Here is a 21233-nt window from a genome sequence, read left to right as displayed (position 1 = left end):
ATGTAGATTTTGTTACATTGTACCTGTGAGCACAAACTACAGGCATCAATAGGCAGGTCATGTACTTACATTCATACTGTGCTACAAACCCCTCAAAGTGCTTTTAATTAACCACATATTTATAAAGCAGCTTATTCTGGGCACTTCATCTCCCTCACATACACGACCAACCTAGAATCTTCCACTCCAGAGTAGCTGAGTGCAAACTCCACACAGAAAAAAAGAAGCCCAGCAGGATTTGAACCTAGAACCTTCTTGCTCTGACAGGACAGCAACAACCTGCACCACCTATGGCAGAAACTGGATCTGTGCCAAAGCAACATCTCTCAAGGCGCACTCTGACATCTGTATGACCTGTGCTGTTTTCTTTTTCACTCTAGGGAACCTTGGACTTTTGAGTCTTTGTCCTTCGTGGGGTTTACCTGTGCAGGTGAGTTTGATATCAAAATCTTATTAATTTCATACGACAGCTGAGTGCTGTTGGCTGCTCACAGAGAGGATACAGGTCTCCTGTCACCAAACCTCTGCTGTCATGTGGCAAAGCAGATGTTAGTTTTTAGATGTACTCACACACAAACAGTTTGGTGCAATTAAGTTGTGAAGACAAGATTTTTCTGTTCATAACTCAGCTGTCACCAGCAGAGGGAGGAGTCGAGGCAACGGCTGATCTAGAGAAATCTTCTCAGGGTAGCAAAATCAAAGTCATTTCTTTACACATATTACAGAATGTAACATCTGCATATGTATCATATACATGGTTAAAATACAGGAAATATACTTGCTGCCTACTTTATATAAAAAAAACTTTATTGTTTTCTTTAACACTCATAATTAAATATTTCACTTAAATAAAAAAGGTGAACTGTTTAGCTTATATGATAAATAAACATACAATGCAGAAAGCTACACAACATGAGACGGTTCATTTACAAACACTAGTCTAACTTAAGTTTCACACTCTGTTACACAATACTAACCTGATCTGCTTCTGTTGTTATAGACTGTACGTGGTTCCCACTGGTCTGACATTTCTCACTTTTACAGCTTTCAAACTGTGCTTTACCTTCTTTGTTATCTTTATTTTTTTAGCAAACTATTTTTTATTAACATTCTTTATTAACACAACTGATCTAAAAAAAAACAAAACAAAACATAAAAACCTACTGGGGAAAAGTTATTTTTTACTGTAAAAACCTCAGCTGTGTTTATTGGTGGTGGTAGGTAACGTCCGTGCTGCATTCACATCATCTAGTAGATCTTCTGAGGGTACTTCATGTAGATTTGGTAACCAGCTACACTGGATCCAGGTTTCAAGCTCAGTTCCTCTCGCACTCAACAATCCTTCTCCTATCGCACTTGGGGCTTTGTACCCAATCTCGGGTGGGGGTGATGATATCTCCCCCCTGACCTGGCGTCCTGGCTCCCCCTTGCCGTAGCATTTGTGTTGTACCTCATCAATCTCTAGCTGTGAGAGCAGTTCCTTCTGTCGAATGTTGGAACACTGAGCTACTGGTTGTTTCACCATCCATGTGGATGTTGGGTATCGAAGACTCCATAGGTCCCTCTTCCTGTCCATGTACCTCCTTCTGCTGGGGTTACTTGTGTAGTAGCGTTCCAACAACACCCTGTTTTCATCTCTTGCACACCAATGTCTTCTTGTCCAGTAGCCACTTCTCATCAAGGTGTCCTGGTTCAAATTTGTGAGATGCTTGTTTTAGTGTCACACCAGTCCATGATTTCACTTCTCTAATCATTCCTCACATGCTCCATGATGTCCTCTTATAATAAAACATCAGACTAAACCAAGTCTGCAACTCTTGAGGTCAAAAATGTCCTCCTGTGTCCAAACTATGCTCATAAAGCACGCTGTCACATGCTTTCAATTTTATATAAACCCTCCTACAAAGCATGAATGTTAACAGTAAATGTGCACGACAAACAAATAGAAGCACTCAGAAACCATCTAGATAACTTTTATGTCAAAGGTCATGGAACATAAAATCATTGTGCATCATCTTATAATAAAAACATTTAAAAAGTTTGCTGACTTTATGCAAAAAATAAGGTTTCAAATTCTCCTGCAGATTGAAAATCAAATCAACCTTATGCAAAAGTTCAATAAGGAAGATCTGTAGTTACACATCTGTCTGCTTTCCAGGTGTTGGCACTGCTTTTCAAAATGGTGATAATGTGACAGACATCACATCTTCTTAAGAAATCACACACAGAAACAATGAAGGGCAGAAGGTTTGATCATCTTAAAGAACTGAAATAAACTGAATAAAGAGGGCGAGCTGTTAAAGGAGTCCTCTGCGGTTTCTATATTCCAGCTGTGGCCACAGCTGTTTAACCTCTGCATCCTCTATCAGCTGTCCTCCAGATGCATTTTAGGACCTGAGACATACTTCCAGCTTCCAGATATGTAAAGTACATCCTTACCAGAAGCTCGGGTCTCAGAAGGAAACTTACAGTCTGTTTGTTCTACTGTAACATTAAAGGTCAAAGGTCACATGAAAACTGTCATGCATTGGGAAAACTAATGCTCCACTGCTGCCATCTGCTGGTTGCTATCATGAAGTGACTGATCTTCCCATTTTCACACAGTGCATATATTCGGCGGCCACTTTATTAGGTATACCTGGCTAGTCCCATGTTGGGCCCCTTTTTGGCTTCTGAGCCGTTTTCATTCTTCATGGCACTGATTCAACAAGCTACTGGAAACATTCCTCACAGATTCTGGTCCATATTAAAATGACTGCATCACACAGCTGCTGCAGAATTTTCAATGATGTGAATCTCTTGTTAAAACCACCTGTTGGACTGAGATCTGGTGACTGTGGAGGTCATTGGAGTATTTCAGTGAACTTGTTGTCACGTTCAAGAAGTTACATTAGTTACATGGTGCTTTATCCTGCAGGAATCAGCCTCCAGACGACACTGTGGTTATAAAGTGATGCACACAGTCAGTTAGAATACTTCAAGCAGGCTGTGGTGTTTAAACAATCCTCAGTATGGGGTCCAAAGTGTGCCATTAAAATATCCCCCACTACACCACCAGCACCCGGTTCTCCCTTCTGCAGAAGCAACAGGATCATGCTTCTGCAAAACTCCTCTGTGATCTGTGTTGTAACTCTGAACTTATCCATATGATCCTGTTTCTGATTGAATTCTCTAAAAAGTTAAATTTTCAACAGATTCTGGTTTATGTGAGTCATCTTCTTCCTTTTCAGAGCAGAATGTCAGGGATATAAAAAGGTTCTCAACTTCACTGGATCCACTTCATCATGTCTGCATGCCAATCGGTAGTGATTTGACACACACGCACAATGACTGATCAATGGTCATGAGAATTTGCACAATTATGATGAAGGAACTGACCTCACAGCCCATTGTTCCTTCAGTGATTCTAGTTTCAGTCATTATGCAAATGTACTGTTTATAAGATTTGGGGAAACCTGCAGTCAACTGAGACTGAAGAAGTCACTTGGATGAGTGACAAAACGTTTCTCCCACTGAAAACACCACGTCCAGATGAACAGAATCAACTTAATTATAGAAGTTTGTTTTTACAGTACTCAAAGAGAACAGTCACAGAGCAAACATGTTGCTGCAAACACCAAAATGTCTACAAATAATTTATTACAGATTTGTAATAAGATTTGCTTCAACTTTATCTAGTAGCTGAATTTTGTTTAACCCTTTTTTATTCATGGATTTTCAACAATGATTTCCTGAATCTTTCTGTCAAACACTAGTTTAATTTCTCTACACTAGCAGAAAAGCCAAAGACTGTACAAACATGGCTTCTGCCTGACTCAAGGAATTAAGCTTAGACTTTGAATTTGAGAGGATTGTTGTGAAAAACAAAAACACACCATCATTTACCATTGTTCACGTTTTTATTCTGAAAGGCCTGGTGAAGAATTTTCTATTAAGTATGAAAGATAAATTAATTTTTTATGGCACCATCTTCTTCTTCTGCTTCTTTATTAAAGAAAGAAGAATATCTCTCCATTTGAACTTTCTGGCCCTCAGTGGTTGTATGAGATTTCATTTCATGTTCATCTCCTTTGTGAGGAGAACAAACAGAATATAAATATATAGAATTTAAATATAAATGTGAGAACCAGTTAGAGAGCAGCAGCTGGATTCCAGTTGTTGGACTGGTGGACGACTGCTGGGCTGAGCAGAGCCTCTCTGTTCTCTTTATATACAGCAAAGTGAAAGAATAAGGACATGTCAGTGAACGCATCACAGTTATAACACAACTTTCTGTTTTGGGTCACATAAATGTTGAACTTTGGACACATTTTCTGCTGCTGCATGAGCAGTACATGACAAGTATCAGATCACACAGCATCTGCAGAGACGAGCAGCGTTGTTTCTGATACGTTTTAACCACAACTTGGCTCGGAGTGAAATCTAAATACTGCTGCACTCACTCTGAACCCTGATGAAGAAAGAAGAGGAGTCCCCAGAGCAGAACCAGGAAACACTGAAGAGATTATATGTCTCAGCTGGCTGGAAACTCCTGTTCCCTTGGAAAGGCTGGAGGAGGCGGCCTGGGAGAGGGAGGTCTGGTCTGTTTTTAGGCTGCTGCCCCACTGACCCGGCTGTGGATAAGCTCACATTTTACTAGAATGAGGATGTGTGCGCACTTTTTTTTCCTACTCTCTCACTTTGAACTTGAGTTTGTTTGTTTTAACTTCTTTTCCTTTCTCACTTCCTGTTCATAGTAAAGGAAAAGTTCAATTCTGATTAACAGATTTTTCATCTTTGTACTAAAAGATCAACAGCTGTACCTCTGTAGTCTTTGACTGTTATCTTGTGTTCGATGATGATGTCATCCATAAGTGACGTCTCCCCTGTCTGAAACACACACAGAGGACATCGGTGCAGACAGTGCAGTCCTGTCACTGACATAACCTCACAAGTATCAACAACACAAAAATAAATCACATTAATTATAGAAGTTTATTTTTACAGTACTCACAGATTTAATTTAATTTTAATTTAATTTAATTTATTACAGATTTGTAATAAGATTTTCTTCAACTTTATTTAGTAGCTGAATTTTGTTTAACCCTTTTTTATTTATGGATTTTTACTGACTTTTACTGACCGACTTTACTGACTCAAGGAATTAAGCTTAAAGTTTAAATTTGAGAGGACTGTGGTGAAAAAACAAACAAACAAAAACAAACCATCGTTCACTGTAAAGGTCGCCAGAGTTTAAAGAACTGTATGGATTGTGTAAATCTCACAGTTAAAGCCCGTTTGCTGTGTTTCCTGGATTTCTGAGCAAAGATGAGAAACCTGCAGTCTGTCCTCTCACTTTCATTCAGGAAGAGCAGAGCAGAGCCAGGAAGAGGAGCTGAGGAAGGCAGGAAGAAGGAGCCTGGCTGAGAACAAGGACTATGTTGAGGTGTGAGCACTGCAGCTGCAGCACAGCTGTGGACTCCACCCTGATGATTGTTTGAGTGAGTGAATTTTCTCTGTTTAGTTTGATATTTAAACATGTTTGAGTGATTTGTTGCCTCTGATTGGCAGCTGAAAACTATGTGAAAAATGATTGCATATTTGATAGTGGATCCTTCTTTAGCCAGGTTTGCCACACAGTTTCTTCTTATTCAGCATTTAAACAGACAGATCTGTGTCTACAGTTTGAAACAACTCACATCGAAAAAAGTTTAAATGTGGAGCACTGCTTTCAAATGAAAAGCCTCATATTTTTACATGTTTTGCATTATTCTTATGTGTTTGATCTGGGGTCAGCTGGTACTAGAAATTGTCGATATATAAAACATATGATTGAATTGAATGTATCCTCACCTAAACCTCAGACGTTATAAACATCAATACCAACTTATATTGGTACCTGATTATTACCAATACAACGGAGGCTCAGGCATGTCTGTACATGTCCGGTGGCCTGCTGTTTCCTGTGGCGTGGGAGGGGGGGGGGTGAAAACAATAACTCAATAAAAACTCCATTCAAAAAAGTAAAATTCAGATTTTTTTCAGGATTTTCGAAATGTTTTATTTAGTTTTAAAAATAAGTAAAGTGATTCAAAATCAAATTAGGGATCATATTTTATGTTTGCAATTAAAATTTACTTACTTCTTTTGTCTTTGCAGTTTACTTTCCTTTTATTGGTTCTGCTGAGTCATTGGACGTTCCAGTAGAAACAACGGACGGAGGAATGTGAGCTATGCAGCTCTCTGATTGGTTGGAGAGAGAGCGCGTCACTAGAGTTACTTACGCTCTAGTGTCTTGTTGCGCTGCAGAGTACAGGCTGTTGTTCCTGCACGTGGCGTGTTATTCACACTTGTAAAATCTCCAGCTGTGACATATGAAGAATAAGAAGTGACAGTAGAGCGACACAGAGTCTTTATCCTCACAGTGCAGCGGTGGATTCAGCCTGTTTAAGGTAACTAACAATGCTAATGCTGTCAGACAGCACTGAGCTGTTACATTCATACACAGTGTCTTTAAAATAGTGATTAAAACGCTGCCTGTAAACAAAGTGCCATCAGACAGGATGTCATCACTAAACTTTCAAACACATCAGATTAAAATGAGCTGACAGCAAATCGTTCCTTGTATTACTGCACAAGGAAAAGATTGGAGATGACAAAATGATTTAATGGATTTTGTTTTCATTACACGTGTGCACACTTTCAATCTGAATGACGACATAAATGGTGATAGTAGTGTGTGTGTTAAGAAGCCATTTGTGTCTGTGTGCTAACAACTATGTGCTAACCAGATTATTTCCCATTTAAAGAAACAAACAAAAGAACAACATGCATTAAATTATTCCATTGTAAGAATCTGATCCATAGTTCTCACTTTGCAAAGGCAGTCTGATTACAGCACTAATTGACATGTTATAATACGTCTTTTTACAATCTCCACCTGATCACCATCCAGCAGGAGGAGCAGTGAGTCCTGAGGCTGTGCTACCAACCAGGATTTCATCTGATCCAGGTAACTTCAGGGTCTCTGTACTGCTGGGGTAAATCACCACGGTAACTTAATCAGATTAGAGATCAACAATACTGTAGTTTAGCTTTTTCTCTCACGCTGCTGATTTTATATAAAATACACAACATATATTTTAACTTTACTTACTCAGTAAACCCTGGTTAAACTTAACAAACTGAGCTTTGTGTGACTGCTTATTCTGAACAACAGTGTTGGGGTAAGATACTCTGGGTGTGCTGAACTCACTACAGACTTTACCTCAGATGTGTAACTTCTGACTCATAAATATATGTTTCAATCTATGCAGTGTTTCAAAATTCAAATCAATTTGACCACAAGCAAAAACCATTTTACTAATGTCTACGTAATTTACACACAATTTACTTTCAGTTTCACAAGTCTGATAATTTTCTTGCTTCCTGTGAGAACAGATGTCTAAAAATATGTGACTCTATTTTTAACTGATGTGCAGAACCTTAAATGTGTGATGAAATCACCTGAGACACAGAGATGCCCACATTTCTGCTACTGTTAGCACTTTGTGCTCTCATCTAACATGTGATATCCTGTCATATCAGGTAATTCCTTCACACATTTGCTGAACATAAACATTTTGGAGGGTAAATAATCACTATTCACTGTTGGACGTACACATTTGTAAATCTTAGTTTATGTTTGTGGATCATATCAGAAGCTTTGGTAAAACAAACATCTTGTGTATTTTCAGTTGACTCAGCTTCTCTTTTAAACTATGTAACACTCATGAATTTGGGATCTGCAGGACAACCTGAGATGGATACTTGCAAATCTGTGATATTCTGCTGGATTCTGCTCGTCTGCTTTTCACCGGCTGCATATACAGGTGAGACCAGCAGGTATCACTGTGTCTACTGCTGGGAACTGAATTGCTTTCATTGTCACTTTATATATATATATACAATTTAAATTATTACATTCAAAATAATTATAAAGCTCATTCACACCACGTTCACATGTATCAGCAGCACATTTGGTCTGCTGATAGGAGGGACAGAGGGAAGTACTGAATAGTTGTTGCTGAGCAGTGATGTTTCATGGGATGATGACACAGCAGACTTTTCCCATAGTTACTCACACACATATTATGTGAAAATTGTAAAGAATGACCAAAAGGTAACAAAAATAGTACCAATAATCTTGATGATGATAGAAATAAGAGACAGGTTTGTATAATAATTCAGAGGCTGTCCACCTTCATAGTAATCAGATAACGAGTCAACCATTTAAAGTGATCAGTGTTTGCCGTCCTGTAGCTGTGAGCTCATCTCCTGGTAAAGATGACGAAGATGATGCTCAGTGTGGTGAACGCTTTCATCAGAGCTCTGATCTTTGATCTTCGCTGATCCTGATTTCTTCTGTGTGTAACCTGAACGAGGGACAAGTGCTGCCAACACAGTATTAATGTGTGCTGTTTAAGTTGTTATTGTTTATGACAGCATTTTATAATGACTGTAAGTACATTTATCATTTTCCACACACTCCCAGCTCCAGCAGACTGTGAACACTAGTTGTTGATATAGATTAGATATAGATATATAGATATAAATTTGTTATTCCCAGAAGTTTGCAGCTCTAATGTGGATAAAATTCCTCTCAGGTGAAAATAGTGGACACATATTAGCATTAAGGACGTGTCTTAAATGTAATTAATCAGTTTGTATACAGCGAGTGCAGAATTATTAGGCAAGTTGTATTTTTGAGGAATAATTTTATTATTGAACAACAACCATGTTCTCAATGAACCCAAAAAACTCATTAATATCAAAGCTGAATGTTTTTGGAAGTAGTTTTTAGTTTGTTTTTAGTTTTAGCTATTTTAGGGGGATATCTGTGTGTGCAGGTGACTATTACTGTGCATAATTATTAGACAACTTATCAAAAAACAAATATATACCCATTTCAATTATTTATTTTTACCAGTGAAACCAATATAACATCTCCACATTCACAAATATACATTTCTGACATTCAAAAACAAAACAAAAACAAACCAGCGACCAATGTAGCCACCTTTCTTTGCAAGGACACTCAAAAGCCTGCCATCCATGGATTCTGTCAGTGTTTTGATCTGTTCACCATCAACATTGCGTGCAGCAGCAACCACAGCCTCCCAGACACTGTTCAGAGAGGTGTACTGTTTTCCCTCCTTTAAATCTCACATTTGATGATGGACCACAGGTTCTCAATGGGGTTCAGATCAGGTGAACAAGGAGGCCATGTCATTAGTTTTTCTTCTTTTATACCCTTTCTTGCCAGCCACGCTGTGGAGTACTTGGACGCATGTGATGGAGCATTGTCCTGCATGAAAATCATGTTTTTCTTGAAGGATGCAGACTTCTTCCTGTACCACTGCTTGAAGAAGGTGTCTTCCAGAAACTGGCAGTAGGACTGGGAGTTGAGCTTGACTCCATCCTCAACCCGAAAAGGCCCCACAAGCTCATCTTTGATGATACCAGCCCAAACCAGTACTCCACCTCCACCTTGCTGGCGTCTGAGTCGGACTGGAGCTCTCTGCCTTTACCAATCCAGCCACGGGCCCATCCATCTGGCCCATCAAGACTCACTCTCATTTCATCAGTCCATAAAACCTTAGAAAAACCAGTCTTGAGATATTTCTTGGCCCAGTCTTGACGTTTCAGCTTGTGTGTCTTGTTCAGTGGTGGTCGTCTTTCAGCCTTTCTTACCTTGGCCATGTCTCTGAGTATTGCACACCTTGTGCTTTTGGGCACTCCAGTGATGTTGCAGCTCTGAAATATGGCCAAACTGGTGGCAAGTGGCATCTTGGCAGCTGCACGCTTGACTTTTCTCAGTTCATGGGCAGTTATTTGGCGCCTTGGTTTTTCCACACGCTTCTTGCGACCCTGTTGACTATTTTGAATGAAACGCTTGATTGTTCGATGATCACGCTTCAGAAGCTTTGCAATTTTGAGACTGCTGCATCCCTCTGCAAGATATCTCACTATTTTTGACTTTTCTGAGCCTGTCAAGTCCTTCTTTTGACCCATTTTGCCAAAGGAAAGGACGTTGCCTAATAATTATGCACACCTGATATAGGGTGTTGATGTCATTAGACCACACCCCTTCTTATTACAGAGATGCACATCACCTAATATGCTTAATTGGTAGTAGGCTTTCGAGCCTATACAGCTTGGAGTAAGACAACATGCATGAAGAGGATGATGTGGACAAAATACTCATTTGCCTAATAATTCTGCACTCCCTGTAGTTATGGTAAGCAACTCTCTGCCTACACTCTTATAAATGTGATTAAAGTGAATTATTTTTGGCTCTAATTAGTAAACACAGAGTGAGTCTGCTGCTTGAAAAGAGCAGTGAGGGAACTGTGGCTCAGGTTTGAGGGTCAACCATCATCAACCAGAGCACAGTGGTCTCTGATCATCTTTCTGATTGGCTGCTGTACCAGTCAACAGTTTAAACTTTGACCTTTAACCTCTCTGCTGTGTTGTTTCTTCTTTCAGACCAGAAAAACATCACAGCTGAGTCTGGACATGACGTCACTCTGACATGTCGAGCTCCAAACAACAACATCATTGTTGTTGTAGAGTGGAGCAGAGCTGATCTGAAGGAAGATTATGTCCTCTTGTACCGGGATGAGCAGTTTGATCCAGAAGAGCAGCATCCATCTTTTATGAACCGGGTGGATCTGCAGGACAGACAGATGAAGGATGGAGACGTGTCTTTGATTCTGAAGAATGTGACGACTGCTGATAATGGAACATATGAGTGTCGTGTCTTCATGAGAGGAGCAAACCGCAGGAAGAGAGCTCATCTGAAGACTAAGCCAATCACCACCATCAGCTTAAATGTTTCTCCAGGTGAGTGGTGAAAAGAGGTGAAGCTGCTTCCTGCTTGTTGATGTTTGTTTCTAAAGATGTTGTTGATGAGACTTTGTAGAAAGCAGCTGGTCTGAGTGATGTGATCAGAGTGCAGTAGATAATGTCTGACAGCAGTTTGAAGAGGAAATGGATTCTGTTCTGTTCTTCACTCATCACCTACCTGACAGCTGACACCTCACACCTGTTTCTCCCCTGCAGGTCAGCCAGGAGGAGACACAGAGGATGGAGGGAAGGAGGCAGGGAAGGAAGCAGGAGGGAAGGAGGCTGGATCTGTTGGACTGAAACTTGGTCTTCCTGTTGGCGTTATTGTTGTTGTTGTTGTTGGTGTTTTTTTAATCTACAGGAAACTTAAACCACAGAGTCAGGGTTCATACCAGCCTCCAGCTGAACAGCAGCCTGTTTGAAATGTGAAAATAAGATTTTCACAAGTTTTTAAATGTTATTTTTGTTTGGTGCAAACATCGACAAACAGTCCAACAGAGAAACAGAGTCAGGATTCAGGATTCGCCTCCTTGAACTCTCTCAGAGGGCTTCCAGCTGATCTGAGTCTCCTGCTGCTGTTCCAGCTTCTCAGAGCAGAGACAGACGAGGACATCCTGGATTTGTTGTTCAGCATCTTTGTGAACGATTTCATCACGTTGTGTTGAACAGTTTTAAAGATGGATTCATTCCAAAAGAAGATTGAACTAATGTCGTACATTTCCTTCTTTTTCTTTAGTTTGCTTGAATTTCAGACGTGTCCTGTTTCTACTGTATGTGTAGCTGTTAGCTCGTGACCTCTGCTCCTGCTGAGCTGAAGCCTCAGACTGTTTCTGTAGTTTAAATAGACATCTATGATATATATTTGTATATATTAAATTACACGGAGCTTTTATTTATTTCTGTTTATTTATACACTTTTAAAATTATTCCTGGTACAGATTTTATTGTTTTATGTTATTATTGATAAAAAAATGAGTTGGTTTTTGTATACATGAATTCTCTTTTATAAAAAATATTTTCTAACCTGTATTCCAAAACGTTGGTTCTGTTCGTCTGGACGTAGCTTGTAAATGTCCTGTTTATAAGGTTGGGGAAACCTGCAGTCACTTGGATGAGTGACGAAACGTTTCTCCCACTGAAAACACCACGTCCAGGTGAACAGAGTCAACTTTTGGAGATTTACTTACCTGGATGATTGAACATGCATCAAGGCCCTTTCTCACCTGTACAGTCTGTTTTTGTTCTGTAAATAAAGTTTCTTAACCTGCATGTTGTTTCCTGTTGCTTCATGAGTAAATCTGAAATGAAACTGAATAATCTGAGCTGGAATCAGTCAAAAGTGAGTTTGTGTGAAATCATCTTTGCTTCTGCTTTTAAAGTGAGTTTTTTTCCCAACTATCGCCATCTGGTGGCCTTCAGAGAGAATGCAGGCATCCATGTTTTATGCTGTGTCTACAATGTATCAGTGTGGTGCTATTAGTATAAGGTGGGATGTAGATTTTGTTACATTGTACCTGTGAGCACAAACTACAGGCATCAATAGGCAGGTCATGTACTTACATTCATACTGTGCTACAAACCCCTCAAAGTGCTTTTAATTAACCACATATTTATAAAGCAGCTTATTCTGGGCACTTCATCTCCCTCACATACACGACCAACCTAGAATCTTCCACTCCAGAGTAGCTGAGTGCAAACTCCACACAGAAAAAAAGAAGCCCAGCAGGATTTGAACCTAGAACCTTCTTGCTCTGACAGGACAGCAACAACCTGCACCACCTATGGCAGAAACTGGATCTGTGCCAAAGCAACATCTCTCAAGGCGCACTCTGACATCTGTATGACCTGTGCTGTTTTCTTTTTCACTCTAGGGAACCTTGGACTTTTGAGTCTTTGTCCTTCGTGGGGTTTACCTGTGCAGGTGAGTTTGATATCAAAATCTTATTAATTTCATACGACAGCTGAGTGCTGTTGGCTGCTCACAGAGAGGATACAGGTCTCCTGTCACCAAACCTCTGCTGTCATGTGGCAAAGCAGATGTTAGTTTTTAGATGTACTCACACACAAACAGTTTGGTGCAATTAAGTTGTGAAGACAAGATTTTTCTGTTCATAACTCAGCTGTCACCAGCAGAGGGAGGAGTCGAGGCAACGGCTGATCTAGAGAAATCTTCTCAGGGTAGCAAAATCAAAGTCATTTCTTTACACATATTACAGAATGTAACATCTGCATATGTATCATATACATGGTTAAAATACAGGAAATATACTTGCTGCCTACTTTATATAAAAAAAACTTTATTGTTTTCTTTAACACTCATAATTAAATATTTCACTTAAATAAAAAAGGTGAACTGTTTAGCTTATATGATAAATAAACATACAATGCAGAAAGCTACACAACATGAGACGGTTCATTTACAAACACTAGTCTAACTTAAGTTTCACACTCTGTTACACAATACTAACCTGATCTGCTTCTGTTGTTATAGACTGTACGTGGTTCCCACTGGTCTGACATTTCTCACTTTTACAGCTTTCAAACTGTGCTTTACCTTCTTTGTTATCTTTATTTTTTTAGCAAACTATTTTTTATTAACATTCTTTATTAACACAACTGATCTAAAAAAAAACAAAACAAAACATAAAAACCTACTGGGGAAAAGTTATTTTTTACTGTAAAAACCTCAGCTGTGTTTATTGGTGGTGGTAGGTAACGTCCGTGCTGCATTCACATCATCTAGTAGATCTTCTGAGGGTACTTCATGTAGATTTGGTAACCAGCTACACTGGATCCAGGTTTCAAGCTCAGTTCCTCTCGCACTCAACAATCCTTCTCCTATCGCACTTGGGGCTTTGTACCCAATCTCGGGTGGGGGTGATGATATCTCCCCCCTGACCTGGCGTCCTGGCTCCCCCTTGCCGTAGCATTTGTGTTGTACCTCATCAATCTCTAGCTGTGAGAGCAGTTCCTTCTGTCGAATGTTGGAACACTGAGCTACTGGTTGTTTCACCATCCATGTGGATGTTGGGTATCGAAGACTCCATAGGTCCCTCTTCCTGTCCATGTACCTCCTTCTGCTGGGGTTACTTGTGTAGTAGCGTTCCAACAACACCCTGTTTTCATCTCTTGCACACCAATGTCTTCTTGTCCAGTAGCCACTTCTCATCAAGGTGTCCTGGTTCAAATTTGTGAGATGCTTGTTTTAGTGTCACACCAGTCCATGATTTCACTTCTCTAATCATTCCTCACATGCTCCATGATGTCCTCTTATAATAAAACATCAGACTAAACCAAGTCTGCAACTCTTGAGGTCAAAAATGTCCTCCTGTGTCCAAACTATGCTCATAAAGCACGCTGTCACATGCTTTCAATTTTATATAAACCCTCCTACAAAGCATGAATGTTAACAGTAAATGTGCACGACAAACAAATAGAAGCACTCAGAAACCATCTAGATAACTTTTATGTCAAAGGTCATGGAACATAAAATCATTGTGCATCATCTTATAATAAAAACATTTAAAAAGTTTGCTGACTTTATGCAAAAAATAAGGTTTCAAATTCTCCTGCAGATTGAAAATCAAATCAACCTTATGCAAAAGTTCAATAAGGAAGATCTGTAGTTACACATCTGTCTGCTTTCCAGGTGTTGGCACTGCTTTTCAAAATGGTGATAATGTGACAGACATCACATCTTCTTAAGAAATCACACACAGAAACAATGAAGGGCAGAAGGTTTGATCATCTTAAAGAACTGAAATAAACTGAATAAAGAGGGCGAGCTGTTAAAGGAGTCCTCTGCGGTTTCTATATTCCAGCTGTGGCCACAGCTGTTTAACCTCTGCATCCTCTATCAGCTGTCCTCCAGATGCATTTTAGGACCTGAGACATACTTCCAGCTTCCAGATATGTAAAGTACATCCTTACCAGAAGCTCGGGTCTCAGAAGGAAACTTACAGTCTGTTTGTTCTACTGTAACATTAAAGGTCAAAGGTCACATGAAAACTGTCATGCATTGGGAAAACTAATGCTCCACTGCTGCCATCTGCTGGTTGCTATCATGAAGTGACTGATCTTCCCATTTTCACACAGTGCATATATTCGGCGGCCACTTTATTAGGTATACCTGGCTAGTCCCATGTTGGGCCCCTTTTTGGCTTCTGAGCCGTTTTCATTCTTCATGGCACTGATTCAACAAGCTACTGGAAACATTCCTCACAGATTCTGGTCCATATTAAAATGACTGCATCACACAGCTGCTGCAGAATTTTCAATGATGTGAATCTCTTGTTAAAACCACCTGTTGGACTGAGATCTGGTGACTGTGGAGGTCATTGGAGTATTTCAGTGAACTTGTTGTCACGTTCAAGAAGTTACATTAGTTACATGGTGCTTTATCCTGCAGGAATCAGCCTCCAGACGACACTGTGGTTATAAAGTGATGCACACAGTCAGTTAGAATACTTCAAGCAGGCTGTGGTGTTTAAACAATCCTCAGTATGGGGTCCAAAGTGTGCCATTAAAATATCCCCCACTACACCACCAGCACCCGGTTCTCCCTTCTGCAGAAGCAACAGGATCATGCTTCTGCAAAACTCCTCTGTGATCTGTGTTGTAACTCTGAACTTATCCATATGATCCTGTTTCTGATTGAATTCTCTAAAAAGTTAAATTTTCAACAGATTCTGGTTTATGTGAGTCATCTTCTTCCTTTTCAGAGCAGAATGTCAGGGATATAAAAAGGTTCTCAACTTCACTGGATCCACTTCATCATGTCTGCATGCCAATCGGTAGTGATTTGACACACACGCACAATGACTGATCAATGGTCATGAGAATTTGCACAATTATGATGAAGGAACTGACCTCACAGCCCATTGTTCCTTCAGTGATTCTAGTTTCAGTCATTATGCAAATGTACTGTTTATAAGATTTGGGGAAACCTGCAGTCAACTGAGACTGAAGAAGTCACTTGGATGAGTGACAAAACGTTTCTCCCACTGAAAACACCACGTCCAGATGAACAGAATCAACTTAATTATAGAAGTTTGTTTTTACAGTACTCAAAGAGAACAGTCACAGAGCAAACATGTTGCTGCAAACACCAAAATGTCTACAAATAATTTATTACAGATTTGTAATAAGATTTGCTTCAACTTTATCTAGTAGCTGAATTTTGTTTAACCCTTTTTTATTCATGGATTTTCAACAATGATTTCCTGAATCTTTCTGTCAAACACTAGTTTAATTTCTCTACACTAGCAGAAAAGCCAAAGACTGTACAAACATGGCTTCTGCCTGACTCAAGGAATTAAGCTTAGACTTTGAATTTGAGAGGATTGTTGTGAAAAACAAAAACACACCATCATTTACCATTGTTCACGTTTTTATTCTGAAAGGCCTGGTGAAGAATTTTCTATTAAGTATGAAAGATAAATTAAATTTTTATGGCACCATCTTCTTCTTCTGCTTCTTTATTAAAGAAAGAAGAATATCTCTCCATTTGAACTTTCTGGCCCTCAGTGGTTGTATGAGATTTCATTTCATTTTCATCTCCTTTGTGAGGAGAACAAACAGAATATAAATTAAAGCTGCAAGCAGCGTTATGAGGGCCCTCGCACCCCATCGCGTCGAGCTACGCCCAACACCTACAACCAGCACCTCGGATCTGATGTCACATTGATGGAATTCATGCATTTAACCACCAGCTAACATTTCAACTCATTCATTCATGATTAGTTAGTCGTTCCACTAGGTGGCGCTCTAACCATTATGTACAAATGACATAATAAACATTTCTGAGCTCGAGTCTCATCACTCCTATGAGCTTTTGGAGAGATTGGACATTGTGTCTTTGAGTGACAGCAGATTACTGCTTTTTGGTGAGTGATTGAAACTCCAAGTGCCGCCATGACAACCCCGTTTCCCTGAACGTAAAAACCTTCGCAATTTAACATCACAAAGGTCTTTAGATTCCTCACACTGGAGATTGGTTCAATCTGATGAAATCCCTTGGAGGAGTTCGTCAAAGAAGGGTGCCTGGAAAGAGGGCAAAATGTTGCCAAAATTGCACATTCATTTTAAAATGGCTGACTTCCTGTTGGATTTGGGATATTGCTCCAAGAGACTTTTTTGTACATCTTGATATCTCCTATAAGCCTACCAGGTTTCAGACTCATACATAAAACACAGAGCAGGGGCTGTGGTTTTGAAAGTTTGTAGGGGGCGCTGTGGAGCCACTTCGCACTATTTAATGAAAATGATCACATGACAACAAAGCCTTCATCCATTTGGAGGTGTGTGCTAAATTTAAAGCCTCTATATTCTTTCCAAGCCCCTCAAAAGCCACTTCATCTTTCATGTTGAACAGCGTTGCCACCAGGGTGCGCCGTTCAGTTTAAAGTCACAATTTTTGCACTGAAGCATCACGAGGGACTGATGGGGATATTCACCGCTTTTGAGGTGGCCACGATCAACCTGTGAAAATCAGTACAACAAAATTAAAGCCATGACATTTCCTGTTGCCACTAGGTGGCGCTGTCCGTATTTCTGACAATGGGCACATCAATCTGTTCAGGGCGCGTCTGACATCATGCCTGTAAAGTCTGGTACTGATCAGACTGGATTTCATTGAGTTATACTAATTTGTTTCTTCATGGCGTGACATCAAAGTTCGCCATGCTGCTGGGGTCACACCCTTTTGCGAAAAGTCACAGTTTTCACTGTAACCCAAGACCAACTCCTTAAGGGTTTTCTGGAGAAATTTGAGGCTGCAGATGTCACCCATCACTATACTGTACCCCAAAGTGTAAAACATGACATTTCCTGTTCCCACTAGGTGGCGCTGTCCTTGATGTAAAATATGGCAGTTGAAATATGTTTAGGGGTGGACCCTTATCATATGTGTTCACTTTGGTCAAGGTCAGAAAATGTATGACAAAATGAGAGGCAATAAGATTTTGATGGCGAGTCATCGAAATTCGCCATGGCGCCACGGCCTCATAGTATTGTGAAAACTCAAAAGCTCCGCAATTTAACATGGCACAAGGGTGTAGTTGACACTGTCCAAATTTGAAGGTTATGAAATGAAACCCCAAGGAGGAGTTCGCAAAAGTTCGAGGCATGGAAATGGCAAAATTAGAGCCAAAATGTCACCTTCTCTTCCAAATGGCGGACTTCCTGTTGGGTTTGCGTCAATGGGCCCACAGACTTTTTTGTTCGTCTTGGCATGATACACATGTGTGCCAAATTTCATACATGTAGCTCAAACGATGTGGTCGTAGGGCTGCATTTAACAAGGCATAGGTGGCGCTGTAGAGCCATTTCCCAGTGCTCATATGTAAAACCATTAAAATACAAAATTTTTCACCAGACCTGGCATGTGTGCAAAATTTCATGAGTTTTTGAGCATGTTTAGGCCCTCAAAAAGGCCCTTGTTTGGGGTGAATAATAATAATAATTAAAGCTGCAAGCAGCGTTATGAGGGCCCTCGCACCCCGGCGTGTCGAGCCACGCCCAACACCTAAAACCAGCACGTCCAATGTGATGTCACATTGATGGAATTCATGCATTTAACCACCAGCTAACATTTCATCTCATTGAACCATGATTATAGTCGTCCCAATAGGTGGCGCTCTAACTATTACCGACAAATGGAATACCAAACATTTCCGAGCTCCAGTCTCATCACACCTGAGACGTTTGGGAGAGATTGGACATTGTGTTTTTGAGTGACAGCAGATTACTGCTTTGTGGCGAGTTATTCAAACTCTAAGTGCCGCCATAACCACCCCGTTTCGCTGAACGTAAAAAGCTTCGCAATTTAACATCACAAAGGTCTTTAGATTCCACACACTGGAGATTGGTCCAATATGATGAAATCCCTTGGAGGAGTTCGTCAAAGTACGGTGCCTGAAAAGATGGGAAAATGTTGCCAAAATTACACATTAATTTTAAAATGGCTGACTTCCTGTTGGATTTGGGATATTGCTCCAAGAGACTTTTTTGTACATCTTGATATCTCCTATAAGCTTACCAGGTTTCAGACTCATACATAAAACACAGAGCAGGGGCTGTGGTTTTGAAATTTTGTAGGGGGCGCTGTGGAGCCATTTTGCGCTATTCAATGAAAATGATCACATGCCAACAAAGCCTTCATCCATTTGGAGGTGTGTGCCAAATTTCAAGCCTCTATAAACTTGCCAAGACCCTCAAAAGCCACTTCATCTTTCATGGTGAACCGCGTTGCCACCAGGGTGCGCCGTTCAGTTTAAAGTCACAATTTTTGCACTGAAGCATCACGAGGGACTGATGGTGATATTCACCGCTTTTGAGGTGGCCACGATGAACCTGTGAAAATCAGTACAACAAAATTAAAGCCATGACATTTCCTGTTGCCAGTAGGTGGCGCTGTGCGTATTTCCGACAATGGGCACATCAATCTGTTCAGGGCGGGTCTGACATCATGCCTGTAAAGTCTGGTACTGATCAGACTGGATTTCATTGAGTTATACTAATTTGTTTCTTCATGGCGTGACATCAAAGTTTGCCATGCTGCTGGGGTCACACCCTTTTGCGAAAAGTCACAGTTTTCACTGTAACCCAAGACCAACTCCTTACGCCTTTCCTGGAGAAATTTGAGGCTGCAGATGTCACCCATCACAATACTGTACCCCAAAGTGTAAAACATGACATTTCCTGTTCCCACTAGGTGGCGCTGTCCCTGGTGTCAAATATGGCAGTTGAAATATGTTCAGGGGTGGAGCCTTATCATATGTGTTCACTTTGGTCAAGGTCAGAAAATGTATGACAAAATGAGAGGCAATAAGATTTTCATGGCGAGTCATCGAAATTCGCCATGGCGCCACGGCCTCATAGTATTGTGAAAACTCAAAAGCTCCGCAATTTAACATGGCACAAGGGTGTAGTTGACACTGTCCAAATTTGAAGGTTATGAAATGAAACCCCAAGGAGGAGTTCGCAAAAGTTCGAGGCATGGAAATGGCAAAATTAGAGCCAAAATGTCACCTTCTCTTCCAAATGGCGGACTTCCTGTTGGGTTTGCGTCAATGGGCCCACAGACTTTTTTGTTCGTCTTGGCATGATACACATGTGTGCCAAATTTCATACATGTAGCTCAAACCATGTGGTCGTAGGGCTGCATTTAACAAGGCATAGGTGGCGCTGTAGAGCCATTTCCCAGTGCTCATATGTAAAACCATTAAAATACAAAATTTTTCACCAGACCTGGCATGTGTGCAAAATTTCATGAGTTTTTGAGCATGTTTAGGCCCTCAAAAAGGCCCTTGTTTGGGGTGAATAATAATAATAATTAAAGCTGCAAGCAGCGTTATGAGGGCCCTCGCACCCCCGGCACGTCGAGCCACTGCCAACACCTCAAACCGGCACGTCCGATGTGATGTCACATTGATGGATTTCATGCTTTTAATCACCAGCTAACATTTCATCTTATTCAACCAGGATTATAGTCATGCCACTAGGTGGCGCTCTAACCATTATTGACAAATAGCATAACAAACATTTCCAAGCTCGAGTCTCATCACACCTGCGACCTTTGGGAGAGATTGGACATTGTGTTTTTTAGTGACAGCAGATTACTGCTTTTTGCGAGTGATTGAAACTCTACGTGCCGCCATGACCACCCCGTTTCCCTGAACGGAAAAAGCTTCGCAATTTAACATCACAAAGGTCTTTAGATTCTACACACTGAAGAATGCTTCAATATGATGAAATCCCTTGGAGGAGTTCGTCAAAGTATGAGGCCTGAAAAGGGGGGAAAATGTCATCAAAATTACACATTAATTTTAAAATGGCTGACTTCCTGTTGGATTTGGGATATTGCTCCAAGAGACTTTTTTGTACACCTTGATATCTTACACAAGCTTACCAAGTGTCAGACTCATAGATGAAACACAGAGCAGGGGCTGATGTTTTGAAATATTGTAGGGGGCGCTGTGGAGCCATTTTGCGCTATTCAAGGAAAATGGTTACATAACAACAATGCCTTCATCCATTTGGAGGTGTGTGCCAAATTTCAAGCCTCTATAAACTTTCCAAGCCCCTCAAAAGCCACTTCATCTTTCATGATGAACCGCGTTGCCACCAGGGTGCGCCGTTCAGTTTAAAGTCACAATTTTTGCACTGAAGCATCACGAGGGACTGATGGTGATATTCACCGCTTTTGAGGTGGCCACGATCAACCTGTGAAAATCAGTACAACAAAGTTAAAGCCATGACATTTCCTGTTGCCACTAGGTGGCGCTGTCCGTATTTCCGACAATGGGCATATCAATCTGTTCAGGGCGGGTCTGACATCATGCCTGTAAAGTCTGGTACTGATCAGA

At 40.5% G+C, this 21233-nt stretch overlaps 1 protein-coding gene and 1 long non-coding RNA gene across 5 annotated transcripts in view; one reads left to right on the top strand and one right to left on the bottom strand.

Moving 5' to 3' along the window:
* LOC145425702 (uncharacterized) overlaps window positions 1-21233 on the bottom strand; it is a 260683-nt gene that overhangs the window by 55367 nt on the left and 184083 nt on the right. The gene's annotated exons all lie outside the window — the stretch shown is intronic.
* Window positions 5351-12135, top strand: LOC113017216 (uncharacterized). Of its 4 annotated transcripts, none has more exons than XM_080298962.1 (7): window positions 5351-5480; window positions 6139-6431; window positions 6938-6991; window positions 7461-7566; window positions 7770-7850; window positions 10507-10863; window positions 11083-12135. In XM_080298962.1, the coding sequence occupies exons 5-7, from the start codon at window positions 7781-7783 to the stop codon at window positions 11286-11288; spliced, it is 633 nt and encodes a 210-aa protein (XP_080155088.1). In that variant the 5' UTR covers window positions 5351-5480; window positions 6139-6431; window positions 6938-6991; window positions 7461-7566; window positions 7770-7780; the 3' UTR covers window positions 11289-12135. The 4 variants fall into 4 exon arrangements, with proteins under 4 accessions (XP_080155088.1, XP_080155086.1, XP_080155087.1 ...); XM_080298960.1 differs by having other exon boundaries at window positions 6935-6991; XM_080298961.1 differs by lacking the exon at window positions 7461-7566.

Source organism: Astatotilapia calliptera, chromosome 3 (genome assembly GCF_964374335.1).
Source record: "Astatotilapia calliptera chromosome 3, fAstCal68.1, whole genome shotgun sequence".
NCBI classification, from domain to species: domain Eukaryota; kingdom Metazoa; phylum Chordata; class Actinopteri; order Cichliformes; family Cichlidae; genus Astatotilapia; species Astatotilapia calliptera.
The sequence above is the reverse complement of the archived record's forward strand: the minus strand, read 5'-3'. Positions and strand labels throughout refer to the sequence as shown.